The 22,818-nt window shown below is 43.3% G+C and overlaps 1 protein-coding gene across 1 annotated transcript in view; it reads right to left on the reverse strand.

The window, feature by feature from the left end:
- LOC142750369 (uncharacterized) overlaps positions 1-22,818 on the reverse strand; it is a 193,196-nt gene that overhangs the window by 35,225 nt on the left and 135,153 nt on the right. Inside the window, exons 9-11 of the mRNA XM_075859368.1 lie at positions 12,853-12,889; positions 12,314-12,342; positions 5,909-5,978 (exon numbers count right to left, since the gene is read on the reverse strand). Coding sequence (XP_075715483.1) covers positions 5,909-5,978; positions 12,314-12,342; positions 12,853-12,889 — 136 coding nt within the window. The remainder of the gene's footprint in view (positions 1-5,908; positions 5,979-12,313; positions 12,343-12,852; positions 12,890-22,818) is intronic.

Below are 22,818 nucleotides of genomic sequence, written 5' to 3' on the forward strand. Positions count from 1 at the left end.
TATCCCTGCGTCCGTAAAAGTCAGACATTTACAATATACCATAATTGAGCTCGCACGGTGAACGGCATAAAAAAAAACAAAAAAAAAACTATCGTTTTTTTGGTCACCTTAGCAATAAAAAAAATGAAATGAAAAGCGATCAAAAAATCGTATGTACCAAAAAATGGTGCCGATTAAAACTACAGCTCGTCCCGCAAAAAATAAGCCCTCACACCACTCAATCGATAAAAAAATATAAGTTATGGCTCTCAGAATGTGGTGAAACAGAAGAAATTATTTTTTTTAACAGATAGTTTTTTCTTTGTAAAAGTAGTAAAATATGAAATCATTTTTTCCTATTTTCTGTTAAAACCTGGGTGCGTCTTATAGTCCGAAAAATACGGTATTATAGGAAAAAAAAAACAGTTTTTGATTTTGTAACTTATAACTTTTATTTTTTCACGGTTTACATTTTTTTGTCACTTTTTTTTTTTTTTTGTCCCACTACGGGACACTAGACACCAGCAGCACTGATCGATGATATAATACATTACACTACCTACATAGTGTAATGTATTATAATTGTCAATGTGGCAGTCACACTAATAGGAAGTGTTTTCAGGACCAGCCGGGGCTAGTCCTTGCAGGTTTCCGTACATGGCAGACCCGGAGGCCATTGTTTGGCCTCCAGTTGCCATGCCAACCATTGGCACCCCACCCCCCACGATCGCATCGTGGTGGGCTGCTGATGTGATACAAACCCCTTAAATCCGGCAATCGAATTAGATCACTGCATTTCAGTGGTTAATTGATTAAATCAGCGGCAAAGGACCGCTGACTGTCAACAGGAGAGACCAGGGCAGACACTATGCACAGTTAACCGCCGCTGCGGTGTAGCGCCGCTGCAGTGAAGCGCCGCGCGGCAGTTAACTGTTAAAGTGCAGAAGTAACTGCACGTCAAGGCGCACAAAGTAACTGCTCGTCTGGACGTGCAGTTAATTGGAGGTGCGGGAAAGAGTTAAAATGGTGAGGATTTGAAACACAATGCATGTTGCATAACACCAAAATATGAATGCATTTTATACACATCTTCTGCATTTATAAATAAAACTACGAAATAATTTGTGTATTAACCCCTTCATGACTGAGCCTGTTATGGCCTTCAGGACAAAGCCGATTTTTCAAATCTGACATGTGTCACTTTATGTGGTAATAACTCCGGAATGCTTTTACCTATCCAAGTGATTCTGAGATTGTTTTCTCGTGACATATTGTACTTTATGTTAGGGAAAAAATTTGGTCGATAAATTCAATATTTATTTGTAAGAAACACCAAGATTTAGAGAAAATTAGCAAAAATTAGCATTTTCTAAATTTAAATGTATTTACTTGTAAAACAGATAGTAATACCACACAAAATACTTACTAGTTTATATTTCCCATATGTCTACTTTATGTTTGCGTCATTTTTTGAACATTTTTTTATTTTTCTAGGACGTTACAAGGCTTAGAACTTTAGAAGCAATTTCTCATATTTTCAAGAAAATTTCAAAAGCCTGTTTTTTCAGGGACCAGTTCAGTTCTGAAGTGGCTTTGAGGGCCCTATATATTAGAAAGTCCCCAGAAGTCACACCATTTTGAAAACTGCACCCATCAAAGTATTCAAAACAGCATTCAGAAAGTGTTTTAGCCCTTTAGGCGTTTCACAGGAATTAAAGCAAAGTAGAGGTGAAATTTACAAATGTCATTTTTTTTTCTTTGAAAATTCATTTGTAATACATTTTTTCTGTACCGCAGAAGGTTTTACCCAAGAAATGCAACTCAATATTTATTGCCCAGATTCTGCAGTTTTTAGAAATATCCCACATGTGGTCCTAGTGCGGTAATGGACTGAAACACAGGCCTCAGAAGCAAAGAAGCACCTAGTGGATTTTGGGGCCTCCTTTTTTTTTAGAATATATTTTAGGCACCATGTCAGGTTTGAATAGGTCTTGTGATACCAAAACAGTAAAGACCCACCAAAAGTGTCCCCATTTTGGAAACTATACCCCTCAAGGAATTTATCTATGGCTATAGTTAGCATTTTGAACCCACAGTTTTTTTGCTACATTTATTTGAATTAGTATATGAAGATGAAAATCTACTTTTTTTGTGAAAAAACATAGAAATTATTTTTTTTTACAAGGAATAAAGTAGAAAAAACACCCCAACATATGTAAAGCAATTTCTTCTGATTATAGCAATACCCCATATGTGGTAATAAATTGCTGTTTGGACCCACAGCAGGCCTCAGAAGAGAAGGAGCACCATTTGGATTTTGGATTTTGCTGGAATAGTTTTCAGTGCCGTGTCACATTTGCAATGCACTGGAGGGATGAAAACCGTGGAAACCCCCCAATAATGACCCCATTTTGTAAACTACACCCCTCAAGGAATTTTTTTAGGGGTAAAGTTAGCATTTTGACCCCACAGTTGGTTTGCTGAATTCATTGGAATTCGTCTGTAAAGGTAAAAATCTACTTTTTTTCTGTAAGAACTTAAGACATTTTTATTTTTTACAAGGAATAAAGGAGAAAAAGCACCCCAACATTTGTAAAACAAGTTCTCCTGATTACGTAAATACCCCACATGTGGTAATAAACTGCTGTTTGGACCCACACCGGGGCTTAGAAGGGAAGGAGCGCTATTTGGCTTTTGGAGCTCAAATTTAGCTGGAATAGTTTTTGGGTGTCATGTCGAATTTGCAAAGCCCCTGAGTGACCGAAACAGTGGAAGCCCCCAAAAAGTAACCCCATTTGGGAAACTACACCACTTAAGGAATCTATCTAGGGGTATAGTGAGCATTTAGGCCCCACACGTCTTTTGCAGAAATTATTATAATTAGGCTGTGAAAATTAATATCAACATTATTTCCACTAAAATGTTGAATTTTTTCCATTTCACAAAGGATAAAGGAGAAAATGCACCCCAACATTTGTAAAGCAATTTCTCCCGAGTACAGCTATACCCCACATGTGGTCATAAATGTTTTTTCATTAGAAAGTAATTAACCCTTTCCGAACTGATCCATGTTTTGCTTTTTTCTGTTTAGTTTTTCCTCCCCGCTTTCCGAGAGCCACAACTTTTTTATTTTTCCGTCAATAGAGTGGAGTGAGGGCTTATTTTTTTGCGGGACGAGCTGTAGTTTTTATTGGTACCATTTTTTGAGCACTTTTTATGACATTTTTTGGTAGAGCCAAGGTGACCAAAAAACTGAGATTTTGCAGTTTAAAATTCTTTATTTTTCACGGCGTTCACCGTGTGAGTTAAATAATGGTATATTGTAATAGCTTGGACTTTTACGGACGCAGCGATACCAATTTTGTGTATTTTTTACATTACTTTAGAGAAAAAAATGTGAAAAGGGTTTATTTTTGGACTTTAAATATTTATTACATTTTTTCCACTAATAATAACTATTTACTTTTGTTTTTACATATTTTATTAGTCCCCCTAGAAGAGTTGAACCAGCAATCGTTAGATCACTGGTAGAATACACTGCAATACTAATGTATTGCAGTATATTGTGATTTTTACAGGCTCCTGTAACAGCGTGATCGCTGTTTCTGTCCGTTAGTCCCGGGTATCAGCTGTAATACACAGCTGACACCCGCAGCGTATGGCGCGGGCTCAGAGCGTGAGGCGCTCCATATATCACCCCCCACACCACGACATGCTATTAAGTCGTGGTGCGCGAAGGGTTTAATGCGCAGCGGATGGTGCAGAGTGAAAATTAACATTTTCCACTGATGTGCCATTTTAGTGCACTATATGTTGTGCCCAGTTTGTGCCACAAATACCACATAAAATATTAACCAGGTTCTCCCGGGTATGGCGATGCCATATCGGTGGACGTAAACGGCTGTTTGGGCACGCTGTAGGGCTCAGAAGGGACGGACGACATTTGGCTTTTGGAGCGCATATTTTGCTTGGTAGTAGCTCTGGCGTTTTGATGGTATTTCAGTTTATAATGTGGGGGCATATGTAGGCTGGGCAGAGTACATCAGGGCATAATAAGAGGGTATAATAATGGGGTAAATAAATAATAATCCACAGATATGTGGCCAATGTCGCACTTATAAATTGCACCCGATCCTATCCGCTTTTGGAACGCTCTGCACATTTTGCATTGCCATAATCTGGGAGCCGTAACTTTTTTTATTTTTTCACCACCGGAGCTGCGTGAGGGCTTATTTGTTGCGGGACAATCTGTAATTTTCATTGGTACCATTTTGGGGTACATGCGATTTTGTTGATCACTTTTTATGCCATTTTTCGGCAAGCCAGGTGACCAAAAACCATCAATTCTGACAATGATTTTTTTTTTTTTTCTTTTTATCTATCAAATCTGTTTTTATTAATTAATAACAGGTACAAGGTACAGCAACTCCAAAATACAAAAGTACACAAATAGATAGAAACACATGTCATTTCCGTACTGCAGTACTAGGTAGGGTAGCATTAAACATGACAGCCATTTTTGCATTCAATGATTGTACTAAGTTGTAATACGATTTTACTGAATTTTAATAATTCTGCGGTCTCAGACACTTGGTTTGATAACATAATACCAATTCTGTCTTGGTAAATATCTGTTACCACAACTCTTACAGTTCACTATTCCGCCCTCTCTAATGAAGATTTTTATTTATTTTTGACGCCGTTTGCACTGGGCTATAAATGACCATTATACTTTATTCTGCGGGTCGGTACGATTACGGCGATACCATATGTATATAGGTTTTTTTTATGTTTTGCAGCGTTTGCGCAATAAGATAACTTATTTAGAAAATAAATTATTTTCTGTGTCACCATATTCTGAGAGCCATAACTTTTTTATTTTTCAGTCAAAAAAGCTGTGTAAGGGCTTGTTTTTTCCGGGACGGGTTGTAGTTTGTATTGGTACTATTTTGGCGTACATGCAACATTTTGGGAGGGGTGGTGACCAAAAAATAGTGATTCTGGCATTGGTCTTCTTTTATTTTTTCTGCGGTATTCACCGTGCGGGAAAAATAATATTATAATTTTATAGTTGGGGTCGTTACGAACGCGGTGATACCAAATATGTGTACTTTTTTTGAAATGTTCATTTTTTTCCTATTTTAAAAGACTTATTTTAGGAAAAAAAAAAAGCAGTTCATGTTTGTCACTTATAACTTTTATTTTTACACTTTTCTTTAAAACATTTTTATTCTTTTTTTAAAATTTTTCACTTGTCCCACTAGGGGACACTTAGACTTGCAGCTCTGATCGCTGCTGGAATATATTACACTACACACGTAGAGTAATGCATTCCAACTGTCAGTGTGACGTCACAGTCACACTGACAGGAAGCCTACGACGACCACCCTCCGGCTGGTCCTCATAGGCTTCTGTGCAATGGCAGCCCGGAAGCCATTGTCTGGCGTCCGGTTGCCATGGGTACCATCGCCAGCCCCCGTGATTTCACGTGGGGGCTGCCGATCGGCGCTAAACACCTTAATTGTGGCTTTCAAAATCGAACGCCGCATTTAAGGGGTTAACTGCCGAAATCAGCGGCAATGGGCCGCTGATTGGCAATGGGGAATGCAGGGCAGAAACCCTGCACAGTTAACCGCCGCTGCGGTGTAGCGCTGCGCGGCGGTTAACTGTCAGAGCACAGACGTAACTGCACGTCAAGGTGCGCGAACTTACTGCTGACCTCGACGTACAGTTACGTCAAGGTGCGCTAAGGGGTTAACTGAATAAATCTGACTGATTACATAAACCTATGTACTAGGAACCGTTTTGTTTAATGAAAGATATCAGATGGTGCTTAGGTTAAACCTCTTTCTCACATTGTAAACTCTTGTCCAGTACACACAGGCACGCAGTTTTAAACACATAAACAATTTTTAACATAGACTGATACCATTAACATAGGGATCTTCTTCTTCATATTGCATCAAGGCAGTGTCGTTTTGGCCAGAAATGTGCTCCACCTAAACAGAAATCCACATTAATATATTACACATCCAGTAGGTTTATAAAAAAAAATGTAAAGGTTTTTTTTTTTACCAATTTTGGAAGAAATATGTAAAAGAATTTTACACAATTCAGATCCACCCATTTTCTGGGTAAAATACGGATCAGAGAAAATTGCTCAATACAGAATTAAAGTAACATAACAGCAATAAAATAAAATGTGGGTTCAGGAGTAATCCAAGCGGACCAAATCTTTAAAATTTCACTGGACAATTCCTTTTTATATAAATTATCTTGTAAAAGGGAATGTAACATTTAACTAATTTCAACCAGTGTGCCATAGAGGGACAGTCAGTGTGTATAATCACTACCTTGTGGGTATAAAACAGTAAGAACATGAAAAATATTTTCCAATATGAGCATTGTACCAAGGTATCTATAACACCCAGGAGACACACTTGAGGGAAGGGTACCCTGGGAAATACAACATGCGTTTTCAAGAAGAGGAGCTCTGAAGACCAGAATGCATGTATAAAAGTTCCCTGATCCGATTGGCATCTAAAAGAGTTCAGGGTCAACAATATGCATAGTTTTAAATCTAGCTGGGGTGAAATATACTCTATCTTGTAAATTCTTAACTGTTAAATAATCTGGACAAAACTGAAGAATTACATTTGTGCGTTACCCCTTCTCTCTGTACTTCCCTGTTTCAGTTGCACCATTTTAAAAACCTATGAGAATCCTAGTACTTTAAGGGTATGTTCACACGCATTGTTTTCAGAGTGGGCAAGTCTTACCCATTAGACAAACAGTGGTGAAGTCTGCTAAAAGCCCTAAGGGGTCCTGTGCACGGCTGTCAGACTTCACCACTGTTTGTCTAATGGGTAAGACTTGTTACTACTGAAGGGGAGGAATGGTTGCATTTGCTGTCTTTAACTAGTCACATATTAGCACCTTACTATATCTATGTTATTATTGATTTAGTGCTGATCTTTCTTTGAGATATAAAACTAATATTAGTGCCTCCGTTCCCCTATCTATTCCATGGGCGTTACTATTATGTATACTTGTAATTGAATACGTCTTCCCATTTCTTATATAAGCTGTCTGTTCAAACCGTGTATCTTCACTGGAATTATAACAGTGTCCTCATGTCCACTTTGTACCTTTTTAAACTGTTTTTCTATGTAATTGTCATTTTGTGTCATTAAAGTAAATTTTAATATATGGCTTCTAAGCTCCTTTTTTCTCTCCGGTTTATCTATGTATTTCTAGGTCTACAGCCAGACTGAGGAAGTCAATGGGGCTCCCGTAATTACGGGAGCGTTGCTAGGAGACGTCAGTAAATAGTCACTGTCCAGGGTGCTGAAAGAGTTAAGCGATCGGCAGTAACTGTTTCTGCACCCTGGACAGTGACTACCGATCCCAATATACAGCAACCTGTCAAAAAAATAGAAGTTCATACTTACCGAGAACTCCCTGCTTCTGTCTCCAGTCCGGCTTCCCAGGATGACGTTTCAGTCTAAGTGACGGCTGCAGCCAATCACAGGCTGCAGCGGTCACATGGACTGCCGCGTCATCCAGGGAGGTCGGGCTGGATGCCGAAAGAGGGGCGCGTCACCAAGACAACGGCCGGTAAGTATGAAATTCTTTTACTTTCACTAGGGAAAGTGCTGTCCCTTCTCTCTATCCTGCACTGATACAGAGAAGGGAAGCACTTTTCCCGCAGTCCGCAGCAGCTAGTCCGCATCAATTTACTGCACATTCTGGGCAGATCCGCCGCAGAATCTGCAACGCAGATTCTGTGCGGCATTGATGCGGACAGTTGCGGAGGAAATCCGCCACGTGTGGCCATGCCCTTACACTAGCTGTGAACAAGGACATGTGTGATATGTATCAACTCCTCACATCTAAGGGTATGTCCACACGCTTAGGCCTTATTCACACGGACCTGTCCGTATTGCGCGTGAAAAAACCGCTGTGTTTTGTGCGCGCCAAAGGTCCGTGTGGCTTCAGCATATGGTGCGCGGCTGCGTGATTTTCGTGCAGCCGCCATCATTATGTCACTGGTTTTATGTTGACAAACAGAAAAGCACGTGGTGCTTTTCTGTTTTCATTAATTTATTTTACTACTGTAGCGCGCATCACCCGGAAGTGCTTCTGTGTGCTGTGCGCGATTTTCACACACCCATTGACTTCAATGGGTGCGTGCTGTGTGAAACATGGCCAAATACAGGACATGTCGTGAGTTTTACGCAGCGCACATACGCTGCGTGAAATTCACTGACAGTCTGAACGGCCCCATTCACTAACATAGGTCCGCACGGACGTATAACACGTTCGTGTGAATAAGGCCTTAGGAATACCTGTGGACTACTGCTGCGGACAGTCCGCAGTTTAAGGCTGGGTTCACACGTGGTGGAATTTCACTTAAATTCCGCTGCGGACACTCCGCAGCGTTAATCCGCAGCGGAGCCGTTTGTCCATTGACTTACACTTTAATTTAGCAGTGTTCGTTTAGACGAGGCGTAAAATTCCGCTGCGGAGCATAGGCTGCGGAGCGGAATTTGGTGTCCGCAGCATGCTCTGTCTGTTGCGGAGCAGTGGCGGACTCATGGCGGAATTTCTCCATTGACTTCAATGGAGATTCTAATTTCCGCAATGAAGTCCGCAGCTGTCATGCACATGTTATGTGTGCTGCGGATCCGTCTTGCTTTTTTAACTTGACATTTCTTCATTCTGGCTGGACCTATGTATTTCTAGGTCTACAGCCAGACTGAGGAAGTCAATGGGGCTCCCGTAATGACGGGAGCGTTGCTAGGAGACGTCAGTAAATAGTCACTGTCCAGGGTGCTGAAAGAGTTAAGCGACCGGCAGTAACTGTTTCTGCACCCGGGACAGTGACTGCCGATCCCAATATACATCTATCTGTAAAAAAAAATGAAGTTCATACTTACCGAGAACTCCCTGCTTCTGTCTCCAGTCCGGCCTCCCAGGATGACGTTTCAGTCTAAGTGACGGCTGCAGCCAATCACAGGCTAATAACAGGCTGCAGCGGTCACATGGACTGCCGCGTCATCCAGGGAGATCGGGCTGGATGCCGAAGGAGGGACGCGTCACCAAGACAACGGGCGGTAAGTATGAATTTCTTTGACTTTCACAAGGGAAAGTGCTGTCCCTTCTCTCTATCCTGCACTGATAGGGAGAAGGGAAGTACTTTTCCCGCAGTCCGCAGCAGCTAGTCCGCATCAATTTACTGCACATTTTGTGCAGATCCGCGGCATTGATGCGGACAGTTGCGGAGGAAATCCGCCACGTGTGGTCATGCCCTAATTCTCCAACGGCTGTTTTTTACATTTGTTTCAATACATTTTTAGGCAAGTTAGTTCAGACGTTGCGGAAAACTCCGCTGCGGACCATAGGCTGCGGTGCAGAATTTTCCCTCCGCAGCATGCACTGTCTCTTGCGGAGAAGAAGCGGAATTTCACGGCGGATTTCAGCCTTTGCAATGCAAAAACTGAAATCTGTGGCAAGTCCGCTGTCTTTTCTGCAACGTCTGAATTACCTGTCAAATATGCAAATGTTGGGGCAGATTCGTTGCGTAATTGCCCTAAATCTGCACCAACATTTGCAGCCGAAAAACTCTGCCACGTCTGGCCGTGCCCCTAGGGTATGTTTACACAACCTAGTTTCGGCCGTTTTTCGGGCCATAAACGCCAGGAAAATCGGAGCGTTTTTCGCGCGTAGAAAAACGGCCACGAAAAAGAAGTGCAGGACACTTCTTGGGACATTTTTGGCTGTAAAAAACGCAGCGAAAAAAACGTCACGAAAATTGCGAGTGGCACAAAAAAGTCTGATAATCAGGAGCTGTTTTCTCTTGAAAACAGCTCCGTATTTTCAGAGGTTTTTGGTCACTGCGTGTGAACATACCCTTAGCAATAAACGTCTGAAAACACAGAGCTGTTTTTGAAAGGAAAACAGCTCCTGATTTTCAGCTGTTTTTTGCTGCGTTTTTTACGGCTGTTTTTCAATGTCAATGAAAAAACGGTTCCAAAAACGTCTCAAGAAGTGACATGCACTTCTTTTTACGCACCGTTTTTTTCAAAAAGGCAGCGTAAAAAAACGGCGAGTCGGAACAGAACGCCGTTTTTCCTATTGGAAATCAATGGGCAGATGTTTGGAGGCGCTCTGTTTCTGTTTTTTTTTACATTTACGGCCGAAAATAAGCCGTGTGAACATACCCTTAAAGTTCTTTGCAGATTACATTTTGTTTGCATATGGGGTCTGCTTGAATGGCATTTTAGTAACAATTATGAATTTTCATGCAATTTTTGCTTTTAATCACTGTTTCATGCAAAGTTGCGTAAAAGTAGAGGTGTGTAAACATTATTAAGTTGTATTTTTATATACGGTATGCTGACTGCTCTAAAAAATGTTGATTTTGGTATAATAGTATGTAGCTGTTTTCCATTTGCAGTATATATTTTTAACACAATAGGGCGTGATAGACAAATATTGCATAGCCACTGTTTCAGCATTTTTGAGAGCACAAGCTTTTGTTGATGTAGAAGTATATGGTATATATGAATTTTGCACACTTTGATCTACTTTTAAACTGTTTTTGAATGTACTCTGATAGTTATAGTCGCAAATGCATGTTATAATGCTTTTTTTTAAATAATTCGTATTTGTCTCTAAGTCATGTGCAGGTAGACATGGCTGCCAACAGAACGTCAAGTCAACTGCAATCGTCAGGTTGTCTGCGTTCAGGAAATATATAGATTGGTGGTGCACTTAGTTTTTAAGATGTGTAGTTTGTGTATTTTATAGGTTGTTACTTTATTACAATTTTGAACTGAAAACCAGACATACTTTAACATAAATTGTATGTACAGATGTAACCATGTTTATCTTGACTCATTAAATACACAGTGGCAAGAAACTTTAACCTTACTTTTTCAATGACTTTTCAATGGCTTTTCTTGTGTGATATCACGCTGCGGCAAGTTACCAGAGCCAAGATAAACTTGGCTACATCTGTATGAACTCTGCACATATTGGAATTTTCTGCTTGGGTCACATTATTTATGAAAAATTTCACTTTGACACATAATTGAATGATGGTGCCTGTGTGTATAAAGTGCTGAGTGGGATTTTGACAATGTGTTTAGTATGATTTTTTTTTTATTTTATAATTTAGGTTTTATTTGTATATGTCAAAAGTGTGATAATGGTTCCAGCTACCAGAGGTGCAGAATTATTTTTTTTTTTTTTTATAAATACTATAGCATCATGGCTGTACTCAACAGTCAATAGCACAAATCACTACTCAATCATAGGCCTTGTTCATACAGTGCAGATTTTGCATGCATTTTTTTTAAGCCAAAACCAGAATTAGATCCAGGAGAGTAGACCTAAAAGGCCTTTCTTTATATATTTCTTCTGTTTAGGTTCCATTCTTGGTTTTAGCTTAAAAATGTTATTATGTGCGGAAATTCCGCAGAGTTTACAGTAGCAGCAAAGTGGGTGGGAATTAGTAAATCTCAAGGCCACGATGCGGAAAAAAACCCGCATAGTAAGGGTATGTTCACACGGCTTAGCAAAATACGTCTGAAAATACGGAGCTGTTTTCACGCGAAAACAGCCCCTGATTTTCAGACGTTTTTGTAACAACTCGCGTGCACTACTTTTTCGTGGGTGTCTTTTTAATGCGCCGTATTTTGACAGTGACGCGTAAAATTAAGCCTCGTGGGAACAGAACACCGTAAATCCCATTGCAAGCAGTGGGCAGATGTTTGTAGGCGTAATCGAGCCGTTTTTTCAGACGTAATTCGAGGCGTAAAACGACCGAATTACGTCTGAAAACACTGCGTGTGAACATACCCTAAACGTTAATAACTTGACCTGCGATGTGAAATTTAATGCGTTTTTGTTGATTTTCCGTTGCAGGTTTTGCCCATTGAATTCAAAGGGGATCAAAACCCGCAACAGAAAACCAAGCTTTGCGACTTTTTTGCAGTGTAATCGCAGCATTTGCAATAGAAAAAACGCAACGCCGGAAGAAAAAACCTCATACCTACCCAGAACGCCCTCCTTCTTCCTGCAGTCCGGCCTGATGGGATGACGTTGCATTACATGTGACCGCTGCGGCCAATCCCCGGCTGCAGTGTCACATGGCCAGCAACGTCATCCAGGGACGCCGGACTGGACGTCAGAGGACGGAGGGGTTAAGTATGAATGGCTTTTTACGCAGCGTATCCGTCCCTTGGGAACCTGGCCTAACGTTTTATGCAGAGTAGAGCCTCAATGAGAAATACCTTTTTTACCAGATAGAAAATATATTTGTATTTACCTTAGACAATGTTTCCTCTACAGTTTCTTCTATAGATCAAGAGAAAAAAAAAAGTAAGAACATGCAAAATGCACGGGAAATTTTAAATCACATTTTGTGACGTAAAATATATATAAAAAAACATGCTCACCGTGGCTAAAACTTTGACCATGCCATTCCCCCTCAAAGAATTAAGGACTCCCCTTATAAATGCACAAAGATATGTTCTCTCCCTGTATCTCTTCCTCTTTAATTTACCCTCCCTCAAGTTCCAGCATTTTCTAACCTCTCCTGAAAATGTTACTTCACATTTATTATTTTCTACTGAAACCTATAACCAATAGGGATCTTCATCCATGTTATGATCGTTCCTATGATGCGTCTTTAACATTCTCAATAGACATAAAATAAACCTTAGTCTCCTTTATATAGTGGGCACTTTTTGGTTATGATCAAACACTTGATTAGTTTTGGGTTATGCCCAAACAAGATAAGAAAAGAAGAACTTTATACACTTTATGTTTATCGCAAAAATAAAATATAGAATTGTAATTCATTACCAGCAATGTGCTCTTCGCTAACAATATCTTCTGATCCCTATAGAAAAAAAAACATAAAGCAAAGGGTTCTATAAACAAACAATGAATAAAGTATTATAAAGAAATGCAGTAATTCTAAGGAATCCTACAACAGCTACGTGATCAAGATCTAATGAATCTTACACAAGACAACTTCTTATTTATTTCAAATTGCTAATATAGCACCAGCATATTCCACAGCGCTGTACAGTCAATTAAACAGAAAACCAATTAACCCCTTCAGGATCAAGCCTATTTTGGCCTTCATGCTGCAGCCTCATTTTTTTTGTTAGTGGTAAATTTAGGTTGATATGTTTCTTTTTATTTATAAAAAAAATAAAATAAAATGTAAACATTTGTATTTTCCTACATTTAAAGTTCTCTGCTTCTAAAATGGATAAGGGTACCACACAAAGTAGTATATAAATAAGGTTTACCATACTGTATGTCTTCTTTATGTAGGCATCATTTCTTTATGTAATTTTTTTTAGGACGTTATAAGGCATAGTTCACACACAGTTTTTTTTCCCAGGAATTTTGAAGAAGATTTTTAATTCTCAGCATTTTTTGGACGCTTTTGTAGCGGTTCTTGCCCATGGCTAAATCTAATGAAAAAAACGCTCAAAACGAGTGCCACATGTTTTTTCTGCCTTCCACTGATATAAACGGGTGGCAGAAACCGCTTGAACAAAGAGCATACTGCTTTTTTTTTCCACGAATAGCCAAAAGCCGCACGGGAAAAAAAAACGCCTCTGCCTCCCATTGAAATCAAGCCACTTTTTGGAGCGGATTCTGATGTGGTTTCCACATCAAAATCAGCACCAAAAAACTCAGTGGGAACTGACCATATAAGACCCAGTTAACAGGTTCCCGACCGCTGCCAAAAACTCAGGGCCTAAGGCCGCCTGCACAAGATCGTGCCCATAATCCCAGGCCGTTTTGCGGGCCACACTTCCATATAAAGTAGGGAGCATGGTCTGTAAAAAGCAAAAAATAGGACATGTCCTATCTTTTGCGGAGCCTTTCTATGGCACAGACACCTTCCCGTAAATATACGGGAAGGTGTTCGTGGGCAATAGAAGTGAATGGGTGCGTAATTACAGTCCTTAATTACAGACGAATCCTACGGTCGTGTGCAAGGGGCCCAGGGCTTTTAAGTTTACTAGCAGTTTTTCAAATATTCAACAAAACTTACAATAGGTAATTTTTAGGCACCACTTCAGCTTTGAAGTGTCTTTGAGGGCCTATATATTAGAAACCCCTCATAAACCATACATCATTTACACCTTGGAGTCGCAGATATTTTTTGGATTTTAATTTTTTTCTTTTCCGCCTTCCAAAAGCCATAACTTTTATATTTTTCCATTGACATAGCTGTATGAGGGCTTGTTATTTTGCAGGACGAGTAGTAGTTTTTCCACTGCATTATTTAGTGTGCCATATAATTTACTGGGAAACTGAAAGAAAATTGTTTGTGGGGTGGAATGGGAAAAAAACTGTGAATCCACCTTTGTTTTTTGGGTTTCGTATTTACGACGTACATCGTGCGGTCAAAGGGACATGTTAACTTTATTCTACGGGTTGATACGATTACAGAGATACCAAATTTATATAGTTTTGTGCTGCAACTTTCCGAGAGCCATATCTTTTTCCGTTTTCAGTCAATTTAGCGATGTGTTGGCTTATTTTTTACAGGACAAGCTGTAGTTTTTACTGGTACCATTTTGGGGTAAATGCGACTTTTTGAACACTTTTTATTCAATTTTTTTCGGTTGCTAAGGAGACCAAAAAAAACAGCAATTTGGGTATTTTTTTTTTTTCTACGGCGTTCATCGAGCAGGTTAAGTAACACTATATTGTAATAGTTTGGGTTTTTACGGACGCGGCGATACCAGTTATGTAAACTTCTTTTTTTTTAACATTGCTTTAGGGTACATTAAAAAAACCTTTAAGGGCATGTCCAGACGTGGCGGAATTGCTGTGGAATTCCGCTGCGGACAGTCCGCAGTGGAAATCCGCAGCAGACAGTTTGTCCATTGGTTTCCACACCTTTTTAGTTATGTAGGTGCAGACGTTGCGGAAAACTCAGCTGTGGACCATAGGCTGCGGTGCGGAATTTGGTGGTCCGCAGCATACAATGGCTGTTGCGGACTTGTTGCGTACTTGTGGCGGAATTTCTCCATTGACTTCAATAGAGTTGCAAAATTACGCAATGAAATCCGCAGATGTTATGTGTGTTGCGTTGCGGATTGCTTTCACGAACAGGGTATTTCATCATTCTGGCTGGACCTATGTGTTTCGAGGTCTATAGCCAGACTGAGATGGAATGTTTTTAAAGAGAGCAGGATGTACTCTTCACCTGAATCCTCAAAGACTAATCCGCAGCAATTTACTTGACATTTTAGGCAAAGGCGCAACGGAATCTGCAACGCAGATTATGTGCGGCATTGATGTGGACAGTGTCTGCAGAAATCCTCCACGTATGAACAGGCCCTTACTGTATTTTACCTTTTTATTAGACTACATTCACACGGCAGTGAAAAACGGCCGTTTTTATAACAGCCGTCACACGGCCGTTTTAATAACAATAGAATTCTAGAGGTGTATTCATACGGCCGTGAAAAAATAGGACATGTCCTATTTTGGGCCGTTTTCACAACCCCATGGCTCCCATAAAAGTCAATTGGATCAGTCTTTACCGGCCGTTTTTCATGAATCAATCCTTGTAACGGACGGTGAAAACTGATCCTGGCCGAGGATTCCCCGCACACAGCGCTACTTTAAATGCTTAGTGCGAAGAAGCCCTTGACATCCATATATGGACAGTGATGTTAGGCTTTCAACTACGGAGTCCCTGGCCAGAGCATTGCGAGATCTCTGGCCGGGGATTCTAATCTTGTAGATAGCCCCCCTCCATGTAGATGGTACCCCCCTGCCTGAAGATAGCAACCCCCCCATGCCCAGTAGATAGCGCCACTGTAGCTCTCTGCAGGAGCGGAATCCCCGGCGGCCAGACTCAACTCTGGCATGGGATTCCGCTCCTAGAGAAGCACCCGCCGTCAAAGGGACATCCTAGGCGATGGCGTAGCACTGGGCGACGGTCCCTACGCTCAATATGTGCACAACAGACAATGGTACACAGAAGCTAAGGGAAATGGGGCAGTTGCCCACGGCAACACCGTGAGCAACAAGAGTAGTGAACGAGCCGAGTCAAACCAGGAGTGTACGAGGTACCAAACGCAGAGCAGGAGTGTAGTCAGTAAAGCCAGGGTCGATATGACGCAGAGGTCAATAGTAATAGCAGGAACAGCAGAGCCAGGAAACAAGCTAGAATCACAGGCAAAGACAAGCATGAAATGAAGGTATAAATAGACCGAGGGCGGGAGCTAGAACCATCTGGCCAGGCTGTGATAGGTTCTCCCACTCCTCAGCCTACCAGCCTGAGTGGTAGCAGATCGAGTCACTCTATCAGACCTAGGAGCAGGTGCAGACTGATTAACCACGGGCGTCGACACAGAAGCTGTGTCTGGCAGATCCTTTACAGATGACCTATCCGGTGGATAGGTCATCGGTTGTCAGAAGGTGGACAACCCATTTAACCCTTTAGGCGTTTCACAAGAATTAAAGAAAAGTGGAGGTGAAATGTACAAATTTCATTTATTTTGCAGAAATGCATTTTTTCTACCATCAATATTTTTATTTAACATTTTTTCAAGATGACAAATATAATACACAATAACCACAAACACATGGTTGTACAAAAACACATTATATCACATAATATACTTAGTACATAGAACTAGCATAGTGTCGTAAATTGGCAACTCAGAATCATTCTAAGCACCCACACATTTATACAAAGTACTAACCATGCGGAGAGAGAAAATACATTAAAACATGTTGCATGTGGCCAACACACACAAAAAGGCCCTGAAAATAGGGCAAAAGAATATGTACAAAAAAACAAAAACCCCAAAATAGAGTTTCAGGTTTAAATATATCGGTTTCAAACATGTATTATGGGGATATACAATTTTGAGAAAAAAGATGCCAATTCTTCCAGGTCTCTACATACTGCGGGTATTTGTGATCTTTATATGCCATCATTTTTTCGTAAGCACATGTAGTATTTAGCATATCATATATTTCCCCAACAGAGGGAAGGTTCACATGTTAGGGATCTGCCAGGTACTACGTCTAGGTATACTCCTGGGATTAATCAATCCACACCTGAGGCCAGACCTGTTAGACTGACACCGTCTTCCACCAACCAGGGTGGCAGGCTCAGGAGTGGGAGAGCCTATCGCGGCCTGGTCAGTCGGAATTAGCTCCGCCCCCTGTCCTTTATTACCTGCCGTGTTCTCTTCCTCAGTGCTTGTAATTCTTCTGGATTCCTGGCCCCACTGCTGCTTGCTCCAGCCTGCTTCTGCCTTGCTGCAGTTCTGCTTAACCTGCTTCGCTTTGCCCCTGGCTTACTTCCTTCTCCGTGCTCACGTTGGTATACTCCACTTCATCCTGGTCCTGACTATTCATTCACCGCTCCGTTTCCTCGCGGCGTTCCGTGGGCTACTGCCCCTTCCCTTGCGTGTTCCCTGTTTGTTCTCCCGTGCACTTAGACAGCGTAGGGACCGCCGCCCAGTTGTACCCCGTCGCCTAGGGCGGGTCGTTGCAAGTAGGCAGGGACAGGGCGGTGGGTAGATTAGGGCTCACTTTCCCTTCACCTCCTTCCTGCCATTACATAATTACAAGCCCATACCTAGTCTACCATTCTCCTACGCTGACGCTATCATGGACCCCCTTGAGACCCTGACCCAGCAGATGCAGGGCCTCTCCCTACAGGTCCAGGCCCTGGCCCAGAGGGTCAACCAGGGTGACGCTGCCTTAGTAGTACCCCTCACCTCACCTCTAGAACCCGACCTCAAGTTACCTGACCGGTTCTCAGGGGACCGTAAGACGTTTCTCTCCTTCCGGGAGAGTTGCAGACTGTATTTCCGCCTAAAACCCCACTCCTCAGGTTCCGAGAACCAGCGGGTGGGTATCATCATATCCCGACTCCAGGAAGGGCCCCAAGAGTGGGCCTTCTCCTTGGCTCCTGACGCCCCTGAACTTTCCTCTGTTGATCGTTTTTTCTCTGCCCTCGGACTCATTTACGACGAGACTGACAGGACTGCTTTAGCCGAGAGTCAGCTGGTGACCTTACGTCAGGGTAGGAGACCGGTTGAGGAATACTGTTCTGATTTTAGAAAGTGGTGCGTAGCTTCTCGGTGGAACGATCCGGCCCTAAGGTGCCAGTTTAGGTTAGGATTATCTGACGCCCTGAAGGATCTGCTGGTTAGCTAACCCTCTTCTGACTCCCTTGACCAGGTTATGGCCCTAGCAGTACGACTTGACCGACGTCTCAGGGAACGTCAGCTTGAACGTTTCAATGTGCTCCCCTCTGACTTCCCTGCGATTCCCCCCGAGGTCCCGTCTCCTCGCCCCTCCACGGAGGACTCGGAGGTACCTATGCAACTCGGGGCCTCCATGTTCCCTCGACAACGTAGGGAGTTTCGCAGAATGAATGGTCTCTGCTTCTACTGTGGGGACGACAAGCATCTACTGAACACCTGTCCCAGGCGCAAGAATAAAAAGCCGGAAAACTTCCGCGCCTAAGTGATCATCGGGGAGGTCACTTGGGAGCACAGGTATTTCCCGTTAATGTGAAACGCAATAAAATTTTGCTTCCCTTTCAGGTCTCGTTTGCTGGCCGGTCTGCCACGGGCAGTGCTTTCGTGGATTCTGGCTCATCTGCTAATATCATGTCTGTGGATTTTGCTATGTCTCTAAAGATGCCTTTTATTGATTTACCTTATCCTATCCCTGTAGTAGGTATCGACTCAACCCCCCTTGCTAATGGTTATTTTACTCAGCATACTCCTGTTTTTGAACTCCTGGTTGGCTCCATGCATTTGGAGCAGTGCTCTGTACTGGTGATGCAGGGATTATCGTCTGATCTGGTATTAGGTCTTCCCTGGTTGCAGTTGCATAATCCCACGTTTGATTGGAATACTGGGGAGCTTACCAAATGGAGTAATGAATGTCTTATGTCATGTCTTTCTGTTAACTCTATTTCTCCCCGGGAGGAGGTAAACACGCTTCCGGAGTTTGTTCAGGACTTCGCCGATGTGTTTTCTAAGGAGGCCTCCGAGGTGTTGCCCCCCCATAGAGATTACGATTGCGCCATCGATTTGGTGCCTGGTGCCAAGCTTCCTAAGGGTAGGATATTTAATCTTTCATGTCCTGAACGTGAAGCTATGAGGGTGTATATCCAAGAATGCCTGGCCAAGTGTTTCATTCGCCCCTCGACTTCTCCTGTAGGTGCTGGCTTCTTCTTCGTGGGGAAGAAGGATGGTGGTCTTAGGCCATGCATTGATTATCGTAACCTGAATAAGGTCACCGTAAGGAACCAGTACCCACTTCCTTTGATTCTGGGATCTTTTTAATCAGGTTCAGGGAGCCCAATGGTTTTCTAAGTTCGATCTACGGGGGGCATATAACCTTATCCGCATCAAAGAGGGGGATGAGTGGAAAACTGCGTTCAACACACCCGAGGGTCATTTCGAATACCTGGTCATGCCCTTTGGGTTGTGTAATGCCCCTGCTGTCTTCCAGAATTTTATTAATGAAATCCTGAGCGATTACCTGGGTAATTTTCTTGTTGTGTACCTTGATGACATACTGGTGTTTTCCAAGGACTGGTCCTCCCACGTGGAGCATGTCAGGAAGGTGCTCCAGGTCCTTCGGGAGAATAATCTGTTTGCTAAGACTGAAAAATGTGTCTTTGGGGTACAGGAGATACCATTTTTAGGGCAAATCCTCACTCCTCATGAATTCCGCATGGACCCTGCCAAGGTTCAGGCTGTGGCGGAATGGGTCCAACCTGCCTCCCTTAAGGCGTTACAGTGTTTTTTAGGGTTCGCCAACTATTACAGGAGATTTATTGCCAACTTCTCGGTCGTCGCTAAGCCTCTTACGGACCTTACTCGCAAGGGTGCTGATGTCCTCCATTGGCCCCTTGAGGCCGTCCAGGCCTTTGAGACCCTCAAGAAGTGCTTTATCTCGGCCCCCGTGCTGATTCAGCCCAACCAAGAGGAGCCATTTATTGTGGAGGTTGACGCATCCGAGGTGGGAGTGGGGGCCGTCTTGTCCTAGGGTACCAGCTCCCTCACCCATCTCCGCCCCTGTGCTTACTTCTCTAGGAAGTTTTCGCCCACGGAGAGTAACTATGATATTGGAAACCGCGAACTTCTAGCCATTAAATGGGCTTTTGAAGAGTGGCGACACTTCCTGGAGGGGGCCAGACACCAGGTAACGGTCCTTACGGATCACAAGAATCTGGTTTTCCTAGAATCGGCCCGGAGGCTTAATCCTAGACAAGCTCGGTGGGCACTATTCTTTACCAGATTTAATTTCTTGGTTACCTATAGGGCTGGGTCCAAGAATATTAAGGCTGATGCTCTGTCACGTAGTTTCATGGCCAATCCTCCTTCCGAGAAGGATCCTGCTTGTATTTTACCCCCTGGTATAATCGTTTCTGCCACGGATTCTGATTTAGCTTCTGATATTGCGGCTGATCAGGGTTCAGCTCCCGGGAACGTCACTGGGGACAAACTGTTTGTTCCCCTGCAATACCGGCTAAGGGTACTCAGGGAAAACCATGACTCGCTCTATCTGGTCATCCTGGCATCTTGGGCACCAAACACCTCATTACCAGAAACTATTGGTGGCCTGGGTTGCCTAAAGACGTTAGGGCTTACGTCGCCGCTTGTGAGGTTTGCGCTAGGTCCAAAACCCCTAGGTCCCGACCTGCGGGCCTACTACGTTCCTTGCCCATTCCCCAGAGACCTTGGACCCATAACTCCATGGATTTTATCACCGATTTGCCCCCATCTCAGGGCAAGTCGGTGGTGTGGGTGGTAGTAGACCGCTTCAGCAAGATGTGCCACTTTGTGCCCCTTAAGAAGCTACCTAACGCCAAGACGTTAGCTTCTTTGTTTGTGAAACACATCCTGCGTCTCCATGGGGCCCCAGTCAATATCGTTTCTGACAGAGGGGTACAATTTGTTTCCTTATTTTGGAGAGCTTTTTGTAAAAAGTTGGAGATTGATCTGTCCTTCTCCTCCGCCTTCCATCCCGAAACTAATGGCGAAACGGAAAGGACTAACCAATCCCTTTAAGGTGTTTCATCTCTGACTGTCAATTCGATTGGGTCTCATTCCTTCCCCTTGCTGAATTTTCTCTGAATAACCGGGTCAGTAACTCGTCAGGGGTCTCCCCGTTTTTCTGTAATTTCGGGTTTAACCCAAGGTTCTCCTCCGTTTCTCCTGGTTGTTCCAATAATCCTGAGGTAGAGGATGTTCATCGGGAACTGTGCACAGTCTGGGCCCAGGTTCAGAAGAACCTAGAGGCGTCCCAGAGCGCACAAAAGATTCAGGCTGATAGTAGACGTTCTGCTAACCCCCGGTTTGTCGTCGGGGATTTGGTCTGGTTGTCGTTCAGGAACTTGCGCCTTAAGGTCCCGTCCAGGAAGTTTGCTCCCCGATTTATTGGACCTTATAAGATCATTGAAGTCCTCAACCCTGTATCCTTCCGTCTGGAGCTGCCCCCGTCCTTTCGCATACAGGACGTCTTCCATGCCTCCCTCCTCAAACGCTGCTCCCCGTCCTGGTCCCCCTCGAGGAAACCTCCTGTTCCCGTTCTCACCCCTGAGGGGGTGGAATTCGAGGTGGCCAAGATTATGGACAGTAGGATGGTCCAGGCCTCCCTCCAGTACCTGGTCCATTGGAGAGGATACGGGCCGGAGGAGAGGACTTGGGTACCTGCCCGTGATGTTCACGCTGGGGTATTGATCAGGAGGTTCCACCTTCTCTTCCCTACTAAACCGGGTCCTCTTAGTAAGGGTCCGGTGGCCCCTCATAAAAGGGGGAGTACTGTTAGGGATCTGCCAGGTACTACGTCTAGGTATACTCCTGGGATTAATCAATCCACACCTGTTAGACTGACACTGTCTCCCACCAACCAGGGTGGCAGGCTCAGGAGTGGGAGAGCCTATCGCGGCCTGGTCAGTCGGAGTTAGCTCCGCCCCCTGTCCTTTATTACCTGCCGTGTTCTCTTCCTCAGTGCTTGTAATTCTTCTGGATTCCTGGCCCCACTGCTGCTTGCTCCAGCCTGCTTCTGCCGTGCTTCTGCCTTGCTGCAGTTCTGCTTAACCTGCTTCGCTTTGCCCCTGGCTTGCTTCCTTCTCCGTGCTCACGTTGGTATACTCCACTTCATCCTGGTCCTGACTATTCATTCACCGCTCCGTTTCCTCGCGGCGTTCCGTGGGCTACTGCCCCTTCCCTTGCGTGTTCCCTGTTTGTTCTCCCGTGCACTTAGACAGCGTAGGGACCGCCACCCAGTTGTACCCCGTCGCCTAGGGCGGGTCGTTGCAAGTAGGCAGGGACAGGGCGGTGGGTAGATTAGGGCTCACTTTTCCTTCACCTCCTTCCTGCCATTACATCACACTCTTCCAATACCTAGTTATCCCTAATTTAGTAGCCAAAAGGATATGTGCCACAAGTACCCTATTTTCTATAGGTACCTCATTTATTCCGAGAAAAAGAAGTGCTAAAGATGGTGATAGCGGAATGACCCTATTGCACAACCCGGAAAGCAGTTGAAAGATCGATGACCATAGAGGAGCAAGACAAGGGCAAGACCATATTATATGTATGAGAGTACCTCTGTGCCCCAACCCCTCCAGCAAAGATCAGAAGAACCCGGGTACATACTGCTCAATTTATCGGGTGTATAATACCATCTGAGGGCTGTTTTGATAGCGGCTTCATAATGAGATACACATTTAAAAGTAGAAACAAGGAATTTCAAGGAGTATGTCCATTGGGATGCAGCGAAGGTCTGGCCTAGGTC

This window comes from Rhinoderma darwinii, chromosome 3 (assembly GCF_050947455.1).
Source record: "Rhinoderma darwinii isolate aRhiDar2 chromosome 3, aRhiDar2.hap1, whole genome shotgun sequence".
Taxonomy (NCBI): domain Eukaryota; kingdom Metazoa; phylum Chordata; class Amphibia; order Anura; family Rhinodermatidae; genus Rhinoderma; species Rhinoderma darwinii.